The sequence below is a fragment of the Musca autumnalis genome, unplaced genomic scaffold, assembly GCF_047663935.1.
Source record: "Musca autumnalis isolate F117 unplaced genomic scaffold, ASM4766393v1 scaffold_5, whole genome shotgun sequence".
NCBI lineage: Eukaryota > Metazoa > Arthropoda > Insecta > Diptera > Muscidae > Musca > Musca autumnalis.
In genome coordinates, this window is record NW_027412088.1 from 189,221,176 (window position 1) to 189,239,192 (window position 18,017).

The 18,017-nt window shown below is 30.1% G+C and overlaps 1 protein-coding gene across 21 annotated transcripts in view; it reads left to right on the forward strand.

The window, feature by feature from the left end:
* The window catches only part of Treh (Trehalase), a 70,522-nt gene that overhangs the window by 38,313 nt on the left and 14,192 nt on the right, over positions 1-18,017 (forward strand). For 5 of the 21 annotated variants that reach the window (XR_012413093.1, XR_012413092.1, XR_012413090.1 and 2 more), the window contains exon 2: positions 14,055-14,306. The exons of 8 other annotated variants lie outside the window; for them this stretch is intronic. Coding sequence is in view for 6 of the 13 variants with exons in the window: in XM_073988685.1 (XP_073844786.1) it covers positions 14,152-14,306 (155 nt within the window). In the remaining 7 variants the exon portion in view is untranslated. Of the gene's footprint in view, positions 1-24; positions 60-10,911; positions 10,933-13,624; positions 14,307-18,017 lie in introns of those variants that run through there. 8 more of the 21 variants (XR_012413094.1, XM_073988688.1, XR_012413097.1 and 5 more) reach the window with 5 other exon arrangements.

An 18,017-nucleotide genomic window follows, 5' to 3' on the forward strand; every position in this document is an offset into this window, starting at 1 on the left:
CTACAACATTTACAACAACAACAAGCAAAACAAAATGTAAAAAATATAATTACAAAAATGTTAGTCTTGTTTTAATGTGAACCTGCAATAAATTAAAAATTATCTCAAAAAGTGATTGAAAAATTCCGTGTATTTTTCAAGTGTTCTATATAAACAACATGTGGTTAAAAAAAAATAATAAATAAACATATTTGGCAAACGTTAAAGTGTTTACAATTGAAGTTTACAAACAATTAACGTTATAGTTATTTTAAAATTGACATTAAACTTCCTCTAAATTAATCACAAGAAATGTCTTAGGGGAAGGGAATTAAAATTTATTGACATTTGGGAACAAGTGTCGTTTAGGGGCACCTCTCGGATCGGTCCGAAATTTTTACCATAGGTAGCCCTTGGGACCCTGACTCCAACGATATATAATTTTCCGGGAGGAAGTCCATTCTTCCCGAGATATGGGTCTTGACATTTCGAAAATTTCGTACTTTCACACCTTTAGGTTGTTTAGGGGCACCTCTCGGATCGGGCTGAAATTTTTATAGTAGACAGCCCTTGGCATCCTGAATACAACGATATATAATTTTCCGGGGGGAAGTTCATACTTCCCGAGATATGGGTCTTGATATTTCGAAAATTTCGTGCTTTCACACCTTTAGGTTGTTTATGGGCACTTCTCGGATCGGGCTGAAATTTTTACAGTAACATTAGAGTCTTGTTGGTTTACAGATGGACAGTAGTATGTGCTAAAATTGTCATCTCTCTTTCTTCTTCTTTTTTTGAATTGGGATTAAGATCTATTTACCAGGTCACGTAAAGAGTTCAACAACAACTCTATTTTGATCGAAAATTCGTCAAGCTGTCAAAATGTTTTCATACAATTTATTCACAATAACAATAAATTTATTGACAGATTGAAACCAATCAGCTGGCCGATTTACGCCACCTCATGGTTTAATTAGAAAGCTTTCTGTCAGTTTAATTTTTTTCTCTCAAGTGTTCCTAAAACTTCAAAGCAATATACACAATCTGTGTATGTGGGTGTACTGTTTGAATAATATGTCAAACAATTTTAAAAACAATCGAATTCAATGATGACTCTTAATTCATTTTTCTCGTTATTTTTATAAAATGCTCAAAAATTTGTTTTAAACAAACCCACTTATTGCTTTTGTGTTTAGTAATTTTGACGTTTTAGGAATTCAGGAAAAACCAGGGTTTTATTCGAAAAACTTTCTATCTATCGCACATTTTTTTCTATAGGAAATATTGTTATCGAAAAGCTTTTCTGTAGAAAATTTGCTATCGGATAACTTTTCTCTAAAAAACGTTGCTTCAAACAGCTTTTCTATAGAAAATGTTACAATCGCCAATTTTTCTGGAAAATTTTGTTATCACACAAACTTTCCTATAGAAAAAATTGTTATCGGACAACTTTTCTCTCGAAAAAGGTTTTATCGAAAAATGTTCTATGGAAAATGTTACAATCGCACATTTTTTTTCAATAGAAAAAATAGCACATTTTTTCTACCGGACAACTTTTTTTATAGATAATATTGTTATCGGACATCTTTTCCATAGAAAAAGTTGTTATCGGACATCTTTTCTATTGGAAATGTTGTTATCAGACAAACTTTTCTATAAAAAAATTGTTATCGGACAACTTTTCTCTCGAAAAAGGTGTTATCGAAAAATTTTCTATGGAAAATGTTACAATCACACATTTTTTCAATAGAAAAAATAGCACATTTTTTCTATCGGACAACTTTTCTATAGGAAATATTGTTATCGGACAACTTTTCGATAGAAAAAGTTGTTATCGGACATCTTTTCTAATGAAAATGTTGTTATCAGACAAACTTTTCTATAGAAAAACTTGTTATCGGACAACTTTTCTCTCGAAAAAGGTGTTATCGAAAAATGTTCTATGGAAAATGTTACAATCACAGATTTTTTTCAATAGAAAAAATAGCAAATTTTTTCTATCGGAAAACTTTTCTATAGAAAATATTGTTATCGGACATCTTTTCGATAGAAAAAGTTGTTATCGGACATATTTTCTATTGAAAATGTTGTTATCAGACAAACTTTTCTATAGAAAAAATTGTTATCGGACAACTTTTCTCTCGAAAAAATTCGATAACACCTTTGTTCTATGGAAAATGTTACAATCGCACATTTTTTCTATAGGACAACTTTTCTATAGAAAATATTGTTATCGGATATCTTTTCGATAGAAAAAGTTGTTATCGGACATCTTTTCTCTCGAAAAAGGTGTTATCGAAAAATTTTCTATGGGAAATGTTACAATCGCACATTTTTCAATAGAAAAAAGCAACTATCGGACAACTTTTTTATAGATAATATTGTTATCGGACATTATTTCCGACAGAATAAGTTGTTATCGGACATCTTTTCTTTTGAAAATGTTGTTATCAGACAAACTTTTCTATAGAAAAACTTGTTATCGGACAACTTTTCCCTCGAAAAAGGTGTTATCGAAAAATTTTCTATGGAAAATGTTACAATCGCACATTTTTCAATAGAAAAAATAATAAATTTTTTCTATAGGACAACTTTTCTATAGAAAATATTGTTATCGGACATCTTTTCGATAGAAAAAGTTGTGCTCGGACATCTTTTCTATTAAAAATGTTGTTATTAGACAAACTTTTCTATAGAAAAAGTTGTTATCGAACAACTTTTCTATTGAACATTTTGTTATCGAACAACTTTTCTAAAGAAAAGGTTGTTATCGGATAACTTTTCTTATAGAGAAGGAGTTACCGGTCAATTTTTCTATAGAAGATGTTGTTTTCGGACATGGTTTCTTGTGGAAAAATTGCTTGTTCATATGAAATTTTGTTATCGATCAAGTTTTCTATAGGAAAAGTTCTTATCGATCAAGTTTTCTATAGAAAAAGTTGATATCGGACAAATTTTCTATAGAAAAAGTTGTTATTGGACAACTTTTCTAAAAAAGTAGTTGTTATCGGACAACTGGTTGATATCGATCAACTTTTCTATCCAAAAGGTTGACATCGATCAACTTGTATATAGAAAAAGTTTTTCAATAGAAAAAATTGTACATTTTTGCTATCGGACAACTTTTCTATAGAAAATATTGTTATCAGACATCTTTTCGATAGAAAAAGTTGTTATCGGACATCTTTTCTATTGAAAATGTTGTTATCGGACATCTTTTCTATTGCAAATGTTGTTATCAGACACACTTTTCTATAGAAAAAATTGTTATCGGACAACTTTTCTCTCGAAATAGGTGTTATCGAAAAATTTTCTATGGAAAATGTTACAATAGCACATGTTTTCAATAGCAAAAATAGCACATTTTTTCTATCGGACAACTTTTCTATAGAAAATATTGTTATCGGACATCTTTCCTATAGAAAAAGTTGTTATCGGACATCTTTTCTAATGAAAATGTTGTTATCAGACAAACTTTTCTATAGAAAAACTTGTTATCGGACAACTTTTCTCTCGAAAAAGGTGTTATCGAAAAATGTTCTATGGAAAATGTTACAATCGCAGATTTTTTTCAATAGAAAAAATAGCAAATTTTTTCTATCGGAAAACTTTTCTATAGAAAATATTGTTATCGGACATCTTTTCGATAGAAAAAGTTGTTATCGGACATATTTTCTATTGAAAATGTTGTTATCAGACAAACTTTTCTATAGAAAAAATTGTTATCGGACAACTTTTCTCTCGAAAAAAGTCGATAACACCTTTGTTCTATGGAAAATGTTACAATCGCACATTTTTTCTATAGGACAACTTTTCTATAGAAAATATTGTTATCGGATATCTTTTCGATAGAAAAAGTTGTTATCGGACATCTTTTCTCTCGAAAAAGGTGTTATCGAAAAATTTTCTATGGGAAATGTTACAATCGCACATTTTTCAATAGAAAAAAGCAACTATCGGACAACTTTTTTATAGATAATATTGTTATCGGACATTATTTCCGACAGAATAAGTTGTTATCGGACATCTTTTCTTTTGAAAATGTTGTTATCAGACAAACTTTTCTATAGAAAAACTTGTTATCGGACAACTTTTCCCTCGAAAAAGGTGTTATCGAAAAATTTTCTATGGAAAATGTTACAATCGCACATTTTTCAATAGAAAAAATAATAAATTTTTTCTATAGGACAACTTTTCTATAGAAAATATTGTTATCGGACATCTTTTCGATAGAAAAAGTTGTGCTCGGACATCTTTTCTATTAAAAATGTTGTTATTAGACAAACTTTTCTATAGAAAAAGTTGTTATCGAACAACTTTTCTATTGAACATTTTGTTATCGAACAACTTTTCTAAAGAAAAGGTTGTTATCGGATAACTTTTCTTATAGAGAAGGAGTTACCGGTCAATTTTTCTATAGAAGATGTTGTTTTCGGACATGGTTTCTTGTGGAAAAATTGCTTGTTCATATGAAATTTTGTTATCGATCAAGTTTTCTATAGGAAAAGTTCTTATCGATCAAGTTTTCTATAGAAAAAGTTGATATCGGACAAATTTTCTATAGAAAAAGTTGTTATTGGACAACTTTTCTAAAAAAGTAGTTGTTATCGGACAACTGGTTGATATCGATCAACTTTTCTATCCAAAAGGTTGACATCGATCAACTTGTATATAGAAAAAGTTGTTATTGCTAAACTTTTCTATAGAATATGTTGTTCTCGGACATGGTTTCTTGTAGAAAAGTTCTTATCGGACAACTTGTTTATATGAAATTTTGTTATCGATCAACTTTTCTAAAGGAGAAGTTGTTATCGACCAATTTTTTTTATAGAAAAAGTTGATATCGGACAAATTTTCTATAGAAAAAGTTGTTATTGGACAACTTTTCTAGAGAAGTAGTTGTTATCGGATAACATTTCTATAGAAAAAATTGTTATCGAACAACTTTTCTATAGAAAAGGTTGTGATCGAAGAAATTGCATGAAAAATAGTTTGTTATCGAACAAATTCTCTAGTTAAATAGGTATTAACGATCAACTTTTCTGTAGAAAAGATTGTTTTCAAGCAATTTTTTTCTATAAAAAACTCGTTACAGCTGTTCTATGGTAAAGGTCATTATCGGACAACTTATCTATAGAAAATGCGGTTATCAACAAAAACTTTTCTGTAGAAAATGTTTTTATCGGACACTTTTTCTATAGAAAATATAGACAAAATTAGACAAACTTTCTGTAGAAAATGTTGTTATCGTACAACTTTTCTATAAAAAATGTTATTATCGGACAATTTTTTCTATGGAAAATATTGCTTTCGGACAACTTTTCTATAGAAAATATTGCTATCGGACAACTAATCTGTAGAAAATTTTGTTATCGGACAATTTTTCTATAAAAATTGTGTTATCGGACAATTTTTTTTTTTTAAATGTTGTTATAGTACAACTTTTCTGTAGAAAATGTTGTTATCGAACCACTTTTCTATAGAAAATGTTGTTATCGGACAATTTTTCCATAGAAAATTTTGTTAGCGGACAGTTTTTCTATAAAAATTGTGTTATCGGACAATTTTTCTATAAAAAATGTTGTTATCGGACAACTAATCTTTAGAAAATGTTGTTATCGGACAGTTTTTCTATAAAAATTGTGTTATCGGACAATTTTTCCATAGAAAATGTTGTTATCGGACAATTTTTTATAGCAAAGTTTGTTATCGAACAAGTTTTCGATAGAAAAGGTTAATATCGACCAATTTTCTAACAGAAAACGTTTTTATAGAACAATTATTCTATATAAAAAATTTTTATCGGACAACTTTTTTTTATTGAAAAAGCTGTTTTGGGGCAACATGTTTACTGAAAAACCTTTTTCTGATAAAAACTTTTCTGATAAAAAGTTTTTCTATAAATAATTTGTTATCGGAAAACTTTTCTGTACAAAAAGTTGTTATCTATCAACTTTTCTATAGAATAGGTTGGTATCAATCAACTTTCCTACAAATAAGTTTGTTATCGTTCAACTTTTCTACAGGAAAGTTTGTTATCGATCAATTTATCTAAAGAAAATGTTGTTATCGGACAACTGTTTTTATATAAAAGTTATTATCGGACAAATTTTTTTTTACAAAAGTTAGTAATCGAACAAGTTTTTTATTGGAATGGTAGTTATCGAACGTTGTTGTTGAACAATTTTCGTATACCAAAATGTATCACAAAACTGTTCTATACAAAAGTTGTTTTCAGTTCAATAGGATTTTTTACACAGTTGCTCTGTTCCAGAACCTGCAAGAAGCTACTATTTTTTACTACGATAACATTTTTTCCTTTATGGTATCGAAAAAAATAGTAAAAATTAGTAGATTCTTGCAGTACTGGAACATACCAAGTATTGATCTGAACCTGCAAGAAGCTACTAATTTTTACCGCGATAACGTTTTTTCCTTTATGTTATCGAAAAAAATTATAAAAATTATTAGATTCTTGCAGTACTGGTACATACCAATAATTATCTAATAACAATTGTCCATGTTTGTGTGCCTTTTGTCTTTATAGAGTCTGTATAAATTGTGGGCGTATTTTAATAATTTTATAATACTCTATGTAAGATAATTGGTCTGTTCCAGAACCTGCAAGTAGCTACTATTTTTTACTACCATAACATTTTTTCCTTTATGTTATCGGAAAAAATAGTAAAAATTAGTAGATTCTTGCAGTTCTGGAACACACCAAATATGTATCTATATTTAGTGCGTAATAGACAATGTTAAAAATTTACACTTTTATTTGAAGTAAGCCATCTCCCCCATACACACAATTGAGGCGTATACATAATTTTCTACGCAATGTCCACTCAAACATCACGCATACGCCCTTAAGTACGTGACCAAGTTAAAGTGTTGGACGGTTGGACAGTTATCGATAATTGCAAAAAATCGTCATTCAAAACTGACAATGTGTACTGTACTTTACGAAAGTGACACTCCACATTTACAACAATCGTTTATAAATTAAACAATTGCAATACATGTCATTATTGACGTACTTTGATATAATTCTGATAAGAAAAAAGGTTATTAAAAATAGATAACAATCCAAAAAATTGTCATTCATTTAAGTTTATGTCAATTGCTTACATATGATGAATGATTATTTGTGATTTTAATCTATTTCTTTTTCCATTTCTTTGTTTGTTAATTTATCAAGGTTATGATTAATTATTTACAACCTTAAAAAGTTTTATTAAATTTTCCTTTTATTGGAAGTAATGATTTTAATTAATTCGTATATAAAAATATACAGACACGTGTGATATACAATCCCCATTTTTGTTTTTCTTGTAAATCCCCAAAACCAGACAATGTTTTCATTTCTCACAATTTTAAATGTTCTCTTCCACTCCCACCTCCTAAATAACTTGGTGAGAATATCTTTTTCTCTATTTTCCGTTATTTGTTTTTATTATGGGTATCATTTCTTTCTCTCTCTACAATTATAATACAATGAAATGAGATCTCATTTAATTAATGACAGCAAACAAAACGACGTCGACGACGCCGTCAGCGTTCTTGCAGCAACTGGCTCTGTCCACATTAACAAAACATGCATTTATTTTGTCAAACGTGACTTAAAATTTGTAGAAAAAAATAAACTGAATAAATAAATTCTTTGCACATGTGAATTGTGTGGTGACCTGTTCCTAGTGTTGGTCCATTGTTAAACATTGATTTGAATATAATCAATTTATGGTGTTGACTTTGTCGGGCATCAATATCTGAGATAATAAAAAGATCTCTAAACATGGGGTGGAACGAAAAAGATTTCATTTCATTTAGATGATAAAATGTTTAGATTTAGTGATCGCATCTGATTTATTGATCGAATCAGATGAATTGTGACTCTTTTATAGGTTATCTCATCAATCACACCATTACCCTTGAGATTACTCCTCCCCAATATTCAACAAATGTAAAATGGCAACGACTTTCCAATATAACAATAACAACAACAATAGTAGCAAATTATGCAGATTTTTTTATTCATTTGTCGACTAAAAATAAACCTAAATCGCTTTTTCAATTGCATATTGTTGTATTCAAAAGTATCATTAACTTGATTAAAGTCATGCTCAGACAAAAGGCTCGTCTTAAATGTGATACAAAACGTGTGAATTGCAATATAATAACGAATAATGTCAGTCAGTCAAATTGTTGTTATTATAGAAAATTATAAACACACACGATCATACGTACTTATATACATATATGTATGTATGCATCTATAGATGATATTTACAACAGATACCGTTTAAAAATCAAATGTTACAGGTGTTGTATACTGCGAATAGATAAAACTGGTTTAATAAGATCGTGTACTTTGTTTTAAAATTCTAAATGGAATCGTGATTGTTCTTCAATCGTGATTGTTCTTCAATGTAAAAAGTAAGAATCTTCCTTATAGTTCGTATAGAAAAGTTGTTATCGGACAACTAATCTTATAAAAAACTTGTTATCGAACAACTTTTCTATAAGAAATAGTTGTTATCGGACAACTTTTCTATAGAAAAAGTTGTTATCGGACAACTTTTCTATAGAAAAAGTTGTTATCGGACAACTTTTCTATAGAAAAAGTTGTTATCGGACAACTTTTCTATAGAAAAAGTTGTTATCGGACAACTTTTCTATAGAAAAAGTTGTTATCGGACAACTTTTCTATAGAAAAAGTTGTTATCGGACAACTTTTCTATAGAAAAAGTTGTTATCGGACAACTTTTCTATAGAAAAAGTTGTTATCGGACAACTTTTCTATAGAAAAAGTTGTTATCGGACAACTTTTCTATAGAAAAAGTTGTTATCGGACAACTTTTCTATAGAAAAAGTTGTTCTCGGACAACTTTTCTTTAGAAAAAGTTGTTCTCGGACAACTTTTATATAGGAAAAGTTGTTGTTGGACAACTTTTCGTATAGAAAAGTTGTTATCGGACAACTTTTCATAGAGAAATGTTGTTATCGGACACCTTTTCGTAAAGAAAAGTTGTTATCGGACATCTTTTCGTAGAGAAAAGTTGTTATCGGACAACTTTTCGTATAGAAAATTTATTATCGGACAACTTTTCGTATAGAAAATTTGTTATCGGACTACTTTTCTTATAGAAAAGTTGTTATCGGACAATTTTTCGTATAGAAAATTTGTTATCGGACAATTTTTCGTATAGAAAAGTTGTTATTGGACATATTTTCGTAGAGAAAAGTTATTATCGGACGACTCTTCGTATAGAAAAGTTTTTATCGGACAACTTTTCTTATAGAAAAGTTGTTATCGGACAACTTTTCTTACAGAAAAGTTGTTATCGGACAACTTTTCTTACAGAAAAGTTGTTATCGGACAACTTTTCTTATAGAAAAGTTGTTATCGGTTAACTTTTCTTATAGAAAAAATGTTATCGGACAACTTTTCGTAAAGAAAAGTTGTTATCGGACAACTTTTCTTATAGAAAATTTGTTATCGGACAACTTTTCGTATAGAAAATTTGTTATCGGACAACTTTTCGTATAGAAAATTTGTTTTCGGACAACTTTTCGTATAGAAAAGTTGTTATCGGACAAGTTTTCTTATAGAAAAGTTGTTGTTGTTATCGGACAACTTTTCTTATAGAAAATTTGTTATCGGACAACTTTTCTTATAGAAAAGTTGTTATCGGACAACTTTTCTTATAGAAAAACTGTAATCGGACAACTTTTCTTATAGAAAAGCTGTTATCGGACAACTTTTGTTATAGAAAAGTTGTTATCGGACAACTTTTCTTATAGAAAAGCTGTTATCGGACAACTTTTCTTATAGAAAAGCTGTTATCTGACAACTTTTCGTATAGAAAAGTTGTTATCGGTCAACTTTTCGTATAGAAAAGTTGTTATCGGACAGCTTTTTGTATAGAAAAGTTATTATCGGACAACTTTTTGTATAGAAAAGTTGTTATCGGACAACTTTTTGTATAGAAAAGTTGTTATCTGACAACTTTTCGTATAGAAAAGTTGTTATCTGACAACTTTTAGTATAGAAAAGTTGTTATCGGACAATAGAAAAGTTGTTATCGGACAACTTTTCGTATAGAAAAGTTGCTTTCGAACAATTTTTCTCATAGAACCAGTTTTTATCGATCAAGTTTAGCCTTGTAAATTTTGTTATCGAATATCTTTACTGCACTAAAGGCTCTTGCAAAATCTCAGTTTGATAGGAAATGTCATCGGCACTATATGACGTATTTAATAAATGCATCCGTTAGTTAACCTGAGCACCCAATCGATAGATTAACAATTGAAGTTGCCAAAGTGTTATTCACTTGTGTGCTAATTGTGACATTATTGAAACTTATATAACAGTTTCAATTACTAATTCATTTACTTCTCATGTTTGTTTATAATTGTCACCAGCTATTCAAGCATCAATTTGTTGTAAATATTTATACAATTAATTAAATATAGTTTAGAATGTGTAATGTCAGCAACCACAACATGAAGAGTATCAATACATTGAAATGCATTTTTATTTCCGTAAATCGTCGTTGATCTTTTTGATAAAAACGTCAAATGTCACATAATTTTTATAATTCTTGGAACGAATCAAAATGTTTGAATTATTTAAGGAGGATTTGGGAAATCAGAAATTGTAAATAATTATTTAATAAATCGAATAAGATCACGTTTTATAAACAATTATTGTTTTCGTCTTCTGTCTAAGTCGATTTGGAAGTGAAAACAGTTATACAAATTCCTCAATATCCCGTGATTTGCATATTTATTTAATTAATGCAGACACACAAACACACATCTGCCCTATCGCTCGTTCGCTCTAGGAAATAACAATTCTTACCGGAATTTTTTCTTTAAATTTGTATTGCTAATAAATATATTTTCTTTTGTCTTTTCTTCTTCCGTTTATAGTTCATCGGAATTACCCCAAGAGTAAGTTGAAACAATGATACATCAGACACAATTACAGCAGCTGAACAATAGTCGTACGTCCTACGTACCTATTCTTGGCCCTGAAATGTATCATCACTATTCTGACCCAAAATGTTAACAATACTACCAATTACATTGAACTTATCGCCGTTGTAGTCAATAACAAACACTTTGCATGACTATTTGAACAATTGTTGAATTGAATTTTTACTTTAGAAACAATTAATGTTGACACACTTGTAAACCTTTTAATTGACAAGCGTAATGACAATCTTATTTCTTAAAAATTAAAGTTCAAATCAAATATTTAACTAAAGTAGAGCAACAAGGACATTCTTATATCACTTTATTCTAGAAATAATATAATTACAAAGTGTAGTGTTGTCAACGACAGATATGAGTTCTCTTTGGGCGAGAGAAAAGTAACTTTTTTAATTGAGAAAAGAATCTGAAGAAATTCAGTTGTGAAATTCATAATTTTTTATTTTCGTTTTAAGTTGTTGGAGGACCACTTTTCGTATAGAAAAGTTGTTGGCGGACCACTTTTCGTATAGAAAAGTTGTTAGCTGATAAATTTTCGTTTAGAAAACTTTTCGTATAGAAAAGTTGTTATCGGACAACTTTTCGTATAGAAAAGTGGTTATCGGACAACTTTTCGTATAGAAAAGTTGTTATCGGACAACTTTTCGTATAGAAAAGTTGTTAGCGGGCAACTTTTCGTATAGAAAAGTTGTTAGCGGGCAACTTTTCGTATAGAAAAGTTGTTAGCGGGCAACTTTTCGTATAGAAAAGTTGTTAGCGGGCAACTTTTCGTATAGAAAAGTTGTTAGCGGGCAACTTTTCGTATAGAAAAGTTGTTAGCGGGCAACTTTTCGTATAGAAAAGTTGTTAGCGGGCAACTTTTCGTATAGAAAAGTTGTTAGCGGGCAACTTTTCGTATAGAACATTTTTATCGGACAACTTTTCGTATAGGAATGTTGCTATCGCACAACTTATCGTATAGAAAAGTTGTTATCGGACAACTTTTCGTATAGAAAAGTTGTTATCGGAACACTTTTCGTATAAAAAAAGTTGTTATCGGACAACTTTTCGTATAAAAAAGTTGTTATCGGACAACTTATCGTATAGAAAAGTTGTTATCGGACAAATTTTCGTATAGAAATTGTGTTATCGACAACTTTTTGTATAGAAAAGTTGTTATTGGACTACTTTTCGTATAGAAAAGTTGTTATCGGACAACTTTTCGTATCAAAAAGTTGTTATCGGACAATTTTTCGTATAGAAAAGTGTTTATGGGACAACTTTTCGTATAGAAAAGTTGTTATCGGACAGCTTTTCGTATAGAAAAGTTGTTATCGGACAGCTTTTAGTATAGAAAAGTTATTATCGGTCAGCTTTTCCTATAGAAAAGTTGTTATCGGACAACTTTTTGTATAGAAAAGTTGTTATCGGACAACTTTTCGTATAGAAAAGTTGTTATCGGAAAACTTTTCGTATAGAAAAGTTGTTATCGGAAAACTTTTCGTTTAGAAAAGTTGTTATCGGAAAACTTTTCGTTTAGAAAAGTTGTTATCGGACAACTTTTCGTATAAAAAAGTTGTTATCGTATAGAAAAGTTGTTATCGGACAACATTTCTTATAGAAAAGTTGTTATCGGACAACTTTTTGTATAGAAAACTTGTTATCGGACAACATTTCGTATAGAAAAGTTGTTATCGGACAACTTTTCGTATAGAAATGTTGTTATCGGACAACTTTTCGTATAGAAATGTTGATATCGGACAACTTTTCGTATAGAAAAGTTGTTGTCGAACAATTTTTCGTATAGAGAAGTTGTTATCGAAGAAATTTACCCGTTTTTCCTGTTTAAAATCTTCTATTCAGCCTGGCTGAATACGGTAAACATATATTTGGCATGAATGAATTAAGGCCTCGACACATAAGCGGCTGGCTTTCTGGCTGAAGTCATTTCTGGTAAAAGACTAAAGACCAAGTTCGACCTAATTCAAATGTGGTTCTGACATTTCTTTATTCCTTTCCCAGAAATGACTTTAGCCAGAAAGCCAGCCGCTTATGTGTCGAGGCCTTTAGGTTTTTTGTGGGATTTTTTTCTTATAATAGGAACTATTACATACAAAAATTACCCTTTATTAAATGTAAAAAGTTGTAACCAGCATTGAATTGTAAAATTAGTGCACCACCCAGGTGGTGCACAGCATGCAACTGTTATGTTATTGAGGGGGAAGTACCTCTTGTTTTTTTTTATATTTTTACGGTTATAAGCCCTATAGGGCTTCCCTCAATTGTTGCATTGGCTTATCACATTTGGCTTACAACTTCTTTTGCCCAATTATTTAAATAGTTTTACTTGCAAGGTGATATGTTATCTTTTGTGTAATAGAATGTCAACAAAGGTGTCATGCCATGACATTCAAAACGTCCACCCAGCCAACCAAGTAACCAGCAAATGTACGTCAATTTCTTTAATTCATGTAGTAATATGCATGTGTTTTTAATGAATATTCAACAACAAACATATGACACAGATCAAAATCTCACTCTTCCTCAAAAACAAAAACATACCACCCCAAGCGACCTCTCTCTCTCCACCTCAATTGATATCAACGCCACAATTTGCAAAACCCAAAACCCAGTCAAAAAAAGTACTTAAAGCTGAGAGACAATTTTAGCAATACACTTAGTACGACAATAACAATAGCCCGAGTAACTGACGATTAAAGTGACAACAACGGCAGACAAACAGCGAATAAAAAAAATTGTTATAAGCGAAGTAATCGTGCAAATTTATAACGAAACGAAAAAAAAAAATAAAACACGAGCAGACTCTACTCGACTCTGTTCCGTTCTGCTCAGTTCTGCGGTGAACTTTTCTCCATTACAAAATATGGACTGCATATAAAAGACACAAATCTTTCTACAATTAGAAGTATTAAACGGCTGACCGCCGATGTCAGTCAGTCGTAATAAACAGAGCATTTTTTTATTTAGGGATATATTTTTTGTAATTTTTTAAAGGGGGAAAAGTTAAGTTTTTAGTTAAAATAATATATATAAAAAATTAAATTAATAAAAATTAATTAAAAATACAATTAATAAAAAAGATAATTGCAACAAAAATAAATAAATTAATTTAACAAAACTAAAAGTGTATAACCAAAAATTAAAAAAAAAAATAATAAATAAATTCCAAGTGCAACAATGATTACGCGACGAAGTCTTCTACAGCCTCTAAGGCTATCCCTGTTATTGTTCCTGTTAAATATCTGCTATACGCCCACCACAATTAACGCTCGCAGTTTTTACAGTGATAATTCCATACAAAGAAGAGACTATCAAAGTGAAGTTGAGGCATGGTAAGTGAATCCAACGATCAGGAAGTGAGTGAGGAAGAAACTAATATGGAAATATATATTAATTAAAATTGAAAGTTAAAAATGATGCAGTCGTGCAAGAACGGCTATTAAAATTTGTAAGAAAAGCATAACAACAATAATTAACCAAAACAAATAAAGTGACGTGTCGGCAAAAATAATTAAGCGGCAGCGCAATAAGAATGAATATTATGTGCAAAAATATTTAAATATCTCACATTCAGCTAAGCTGAATTGTAATTTTCTTCAATAAAGCCATATTCAGCTGGGTTGAATTGATATTTGTCCATGAAAAATCAAATTCAGCTGGCCAGAATGAATGAAACATTTTCCAAAAGAAAACCTTATTCAAAAAAACTGAATGAACATTTTCCAATAGAAAACTATATTCAGCCCGGCTGAAAAAGGTTTCAATAAGAAAGGTTATTGGATAACAGCTTTTTTATACGCAAAAACATGTTCACAACATTTCTATACGAAAATTTGTTCGATAATAACTTTTCTCTACGAAAAGTAGTTCGATAACAACTTTTCTTTTCGAAAAGTGGTTCGATAACAACTTTTCTTTACGAAAAGTGGTTCGATAACAACTTTTCCATAAGAATAGTTGTCCGATAACAAGTGCGATAACAACTTTTCTATAAGAAAAGTTGTTCGATAACAAGTTTTCTATAGGAAAAGTGGTTCAATAACAAAGGTTCTATAGGAAAAGTTGTTCGATAACAATTTTTTTTTCTTCGATTACAACTTTCCTATACAAGAAGTCATTCGATAACAACCTTTCTCTGCGGAAATTTGTTCGATAATACGTTTTCTATAGGAATAGTTGTTCGATAACAACGTTTTTAAAGGAAAAGTTGATCGATAACAACTTTTCTATAGGAAAAGTTGTTCGATAACAACGTTTCTATAGGAAAAGTAGATCGATAATTACGTTCTTATAGGATAAGTTTTTCGATAACAACTTTTCTATACGAAAAGTTGTCCGATAACAACTTTTCTATACGAAAATTAGTCCGATAACAACTTTTCCATACGAAAATTAGTTCGATAACAACTTTTCTTTACGAAAAGTGGTTCGATAACAACTTTTCTCTGCGGAAAATTGTTCGATAACAAGTTTTCTATAGAAAAAGTTGTTCGATAACATCTTTTCTATACAAAAACTTGTTCGATAAAAACTTTTCTACAAGAAAACTTGTTTGATAACAACATTTCTATACAAAAAGTTGTTCGATAACAACTTTTCAATACGAAAAGTTCTTCGATAACAAATTTTCTATACGAAACGTTCTTCGATTACAACTTTCCTATACGAAAAGTCATTCGATAACAACATTTCTCTGCGGAAATTTGTTCGATGACAAGTTTTCTATAGGAATAGTTGTTCGATAACAACGTTTCTATAGGAAAAGTTGATCGATAACAGCCTTTCTATCGGAAAAGTTGTACGATAACAATTTTTCTATACAAAAAGCTGTTCGATAACAACTTTTCTATACGAAAAGTTGTTCGATAACAACTTTTCTATACGAAAAGTTGTTCGATAACAACTTTTCTGTAGGAAAAGTGGTTCGATAACAAATTTTCTATAAGAAAAGTGGTTCGATAAAAAATTTTCTATAAGAAAAGTTGTTTGATAACAAATTTTCTATACGAAACGTTCTTGGATTACAACTTTCCTATACGAAAAGTCATTCGATAAGAACCTTTCTCTGCGGAAATTTGTTCGATAACAAGATTTCTATAGGAAACGTTGATCGATAACCACTTTTCTATAGGAAAAGTTGTTCGATAACAGCGTTTCTGTAGGAAAAGTCGATCGATAACAGCATTTCTGTAGGAAAAGTTGTTCGATAACAACTTTTCGATAACAACTTTTCTATACGAAAAGTTGTTCGATAACAACTTTTCTATACGAAAAGTTGTTCGATAACAACTTCTCTATAGGAAAAGTTGTTCGATAACAAATTTTCTATACGAAAAGTTGTTCGATAACAACTTTTCTGTACGAAACGTTCCTCGATTAAAACTTTCCTATACGAGAAGTCATTCGATAACAATCTTTCTCTGCGGAAATATGTTCGATAACAAGTTTTCTATAGGAATAGTTGTTCTATAACAACGTTTCTAACAGCGTTTCTGTAGGAAAAGTCGATCGATAACTACGTTTCTATAAGATAAGTTTTTCGATAACAACTTTTCTATACGAAAATTAGTTCGATAAAAACTTTTCTTTATGAAAAGTGGTTCGATAACAACTTTTATTTACGAAATGTGGTTCGATAACAAATTTTCTATACGAAGCGTTCTTCGATTACAACTTTCCTATACGAAAAGTCATTCGATACCAAAATTTCTCTGCCGAAATTTTTTCGATAACAAGTTTTCTATAGGAATAGTTGTTTGATAACAACGTTTCTATAGGAAAAGTTGTTCGATAACAAATTTTCTATACAAAAAGTTGTTCGATAACAAATTTTCTATACGAAAAGTTGTTCGTTAACAACTTTTTTATACGAAAAGTTGTTCGATAACAACTTTTCCATACGAAAAGTTGTTCGATAACAACTTTTCCATACGAAAAGTTGTTCGATAACAAATTTTCTATACGAAGCGTTCTTCGATTACAACTTTCCTATACGAAAAGTCATTCGATAACAAAATTTCTCTGCCGAAATTTTTTCGATAACAAGTTTTCTATAGGAATAGTTGTTCGATAACAACTTCTCTATAGGAAAAGTTGGTCGATAACAAATTTTCTATACGAAAAGTTGTTCGATAACAATTGTGTTCAGTTCAGCTTAACTGAATTGTGTTTTCTAGAGGAAAACTTCAATTCAGCTTAGCTGAATTGTGTTTTCTATAGGAAAACATCAATTCAGCTTAGATGAATTGTGTTTTCTGTAGGAAAACTTCAATTCAGCTTAGCTGAAGTGTGTTTTCTATAGGAAAACTTAAATTCAGCTTAGCTGAATTGTGTTTTCTATAGGAAAACTTCAACTTGTTCGATAACAATTTTTCTATACGAAAAGTTGTCCGAGAACAACTTTTCTACACAAAAACTTGTTCGATAACAACTTTTCTATACAAAAAGCTGTTCGATAACAACTTTTCTATACGAAAAGTTGTTCGATAACAACTTTTCTATACGAAAAGTTGTTCGATAACAACTTTTCTGTAGGAAAAGTGGTTCGATAACAAATTTTCTATAAGAAAAGTGGTTCGATAAAAAATTTTCTATAAGAAAAGTTGTTTGATAACAAATTTTCTATACGAAACGTTCTTGGATTACAACTTTCCTATACGAAAAGTCATTCGATAAGAACCTTTCTCTGCGGAAATTTGTTCGATAACAAGATTTCTATAGGAAACGTTGATCGATAACCACTTTTCTATAGGAAAAGTTGTTCGATAACAACTATTCTATACGAAAAGTTGTTCGATAACAACTTTTCTATAGGAAAAGTTGTTCGATAACAACTTCTCTATAGGAAAAGTTGTTCGATAACAAATTTTCTATACGAAAAGTTGTTCGATAACAACTTTTCTGTACGAAACGTTCCTCGATTACAACTTTCCTATACGAGAAGTCATTCGATAACAACCTTTCTCTGCGGAAATATGTTCGATAACAAGTTTTCTATAGGAATAGTTGTTCTATAACAACGTTTCTAACAGCGTTTCTGTAGG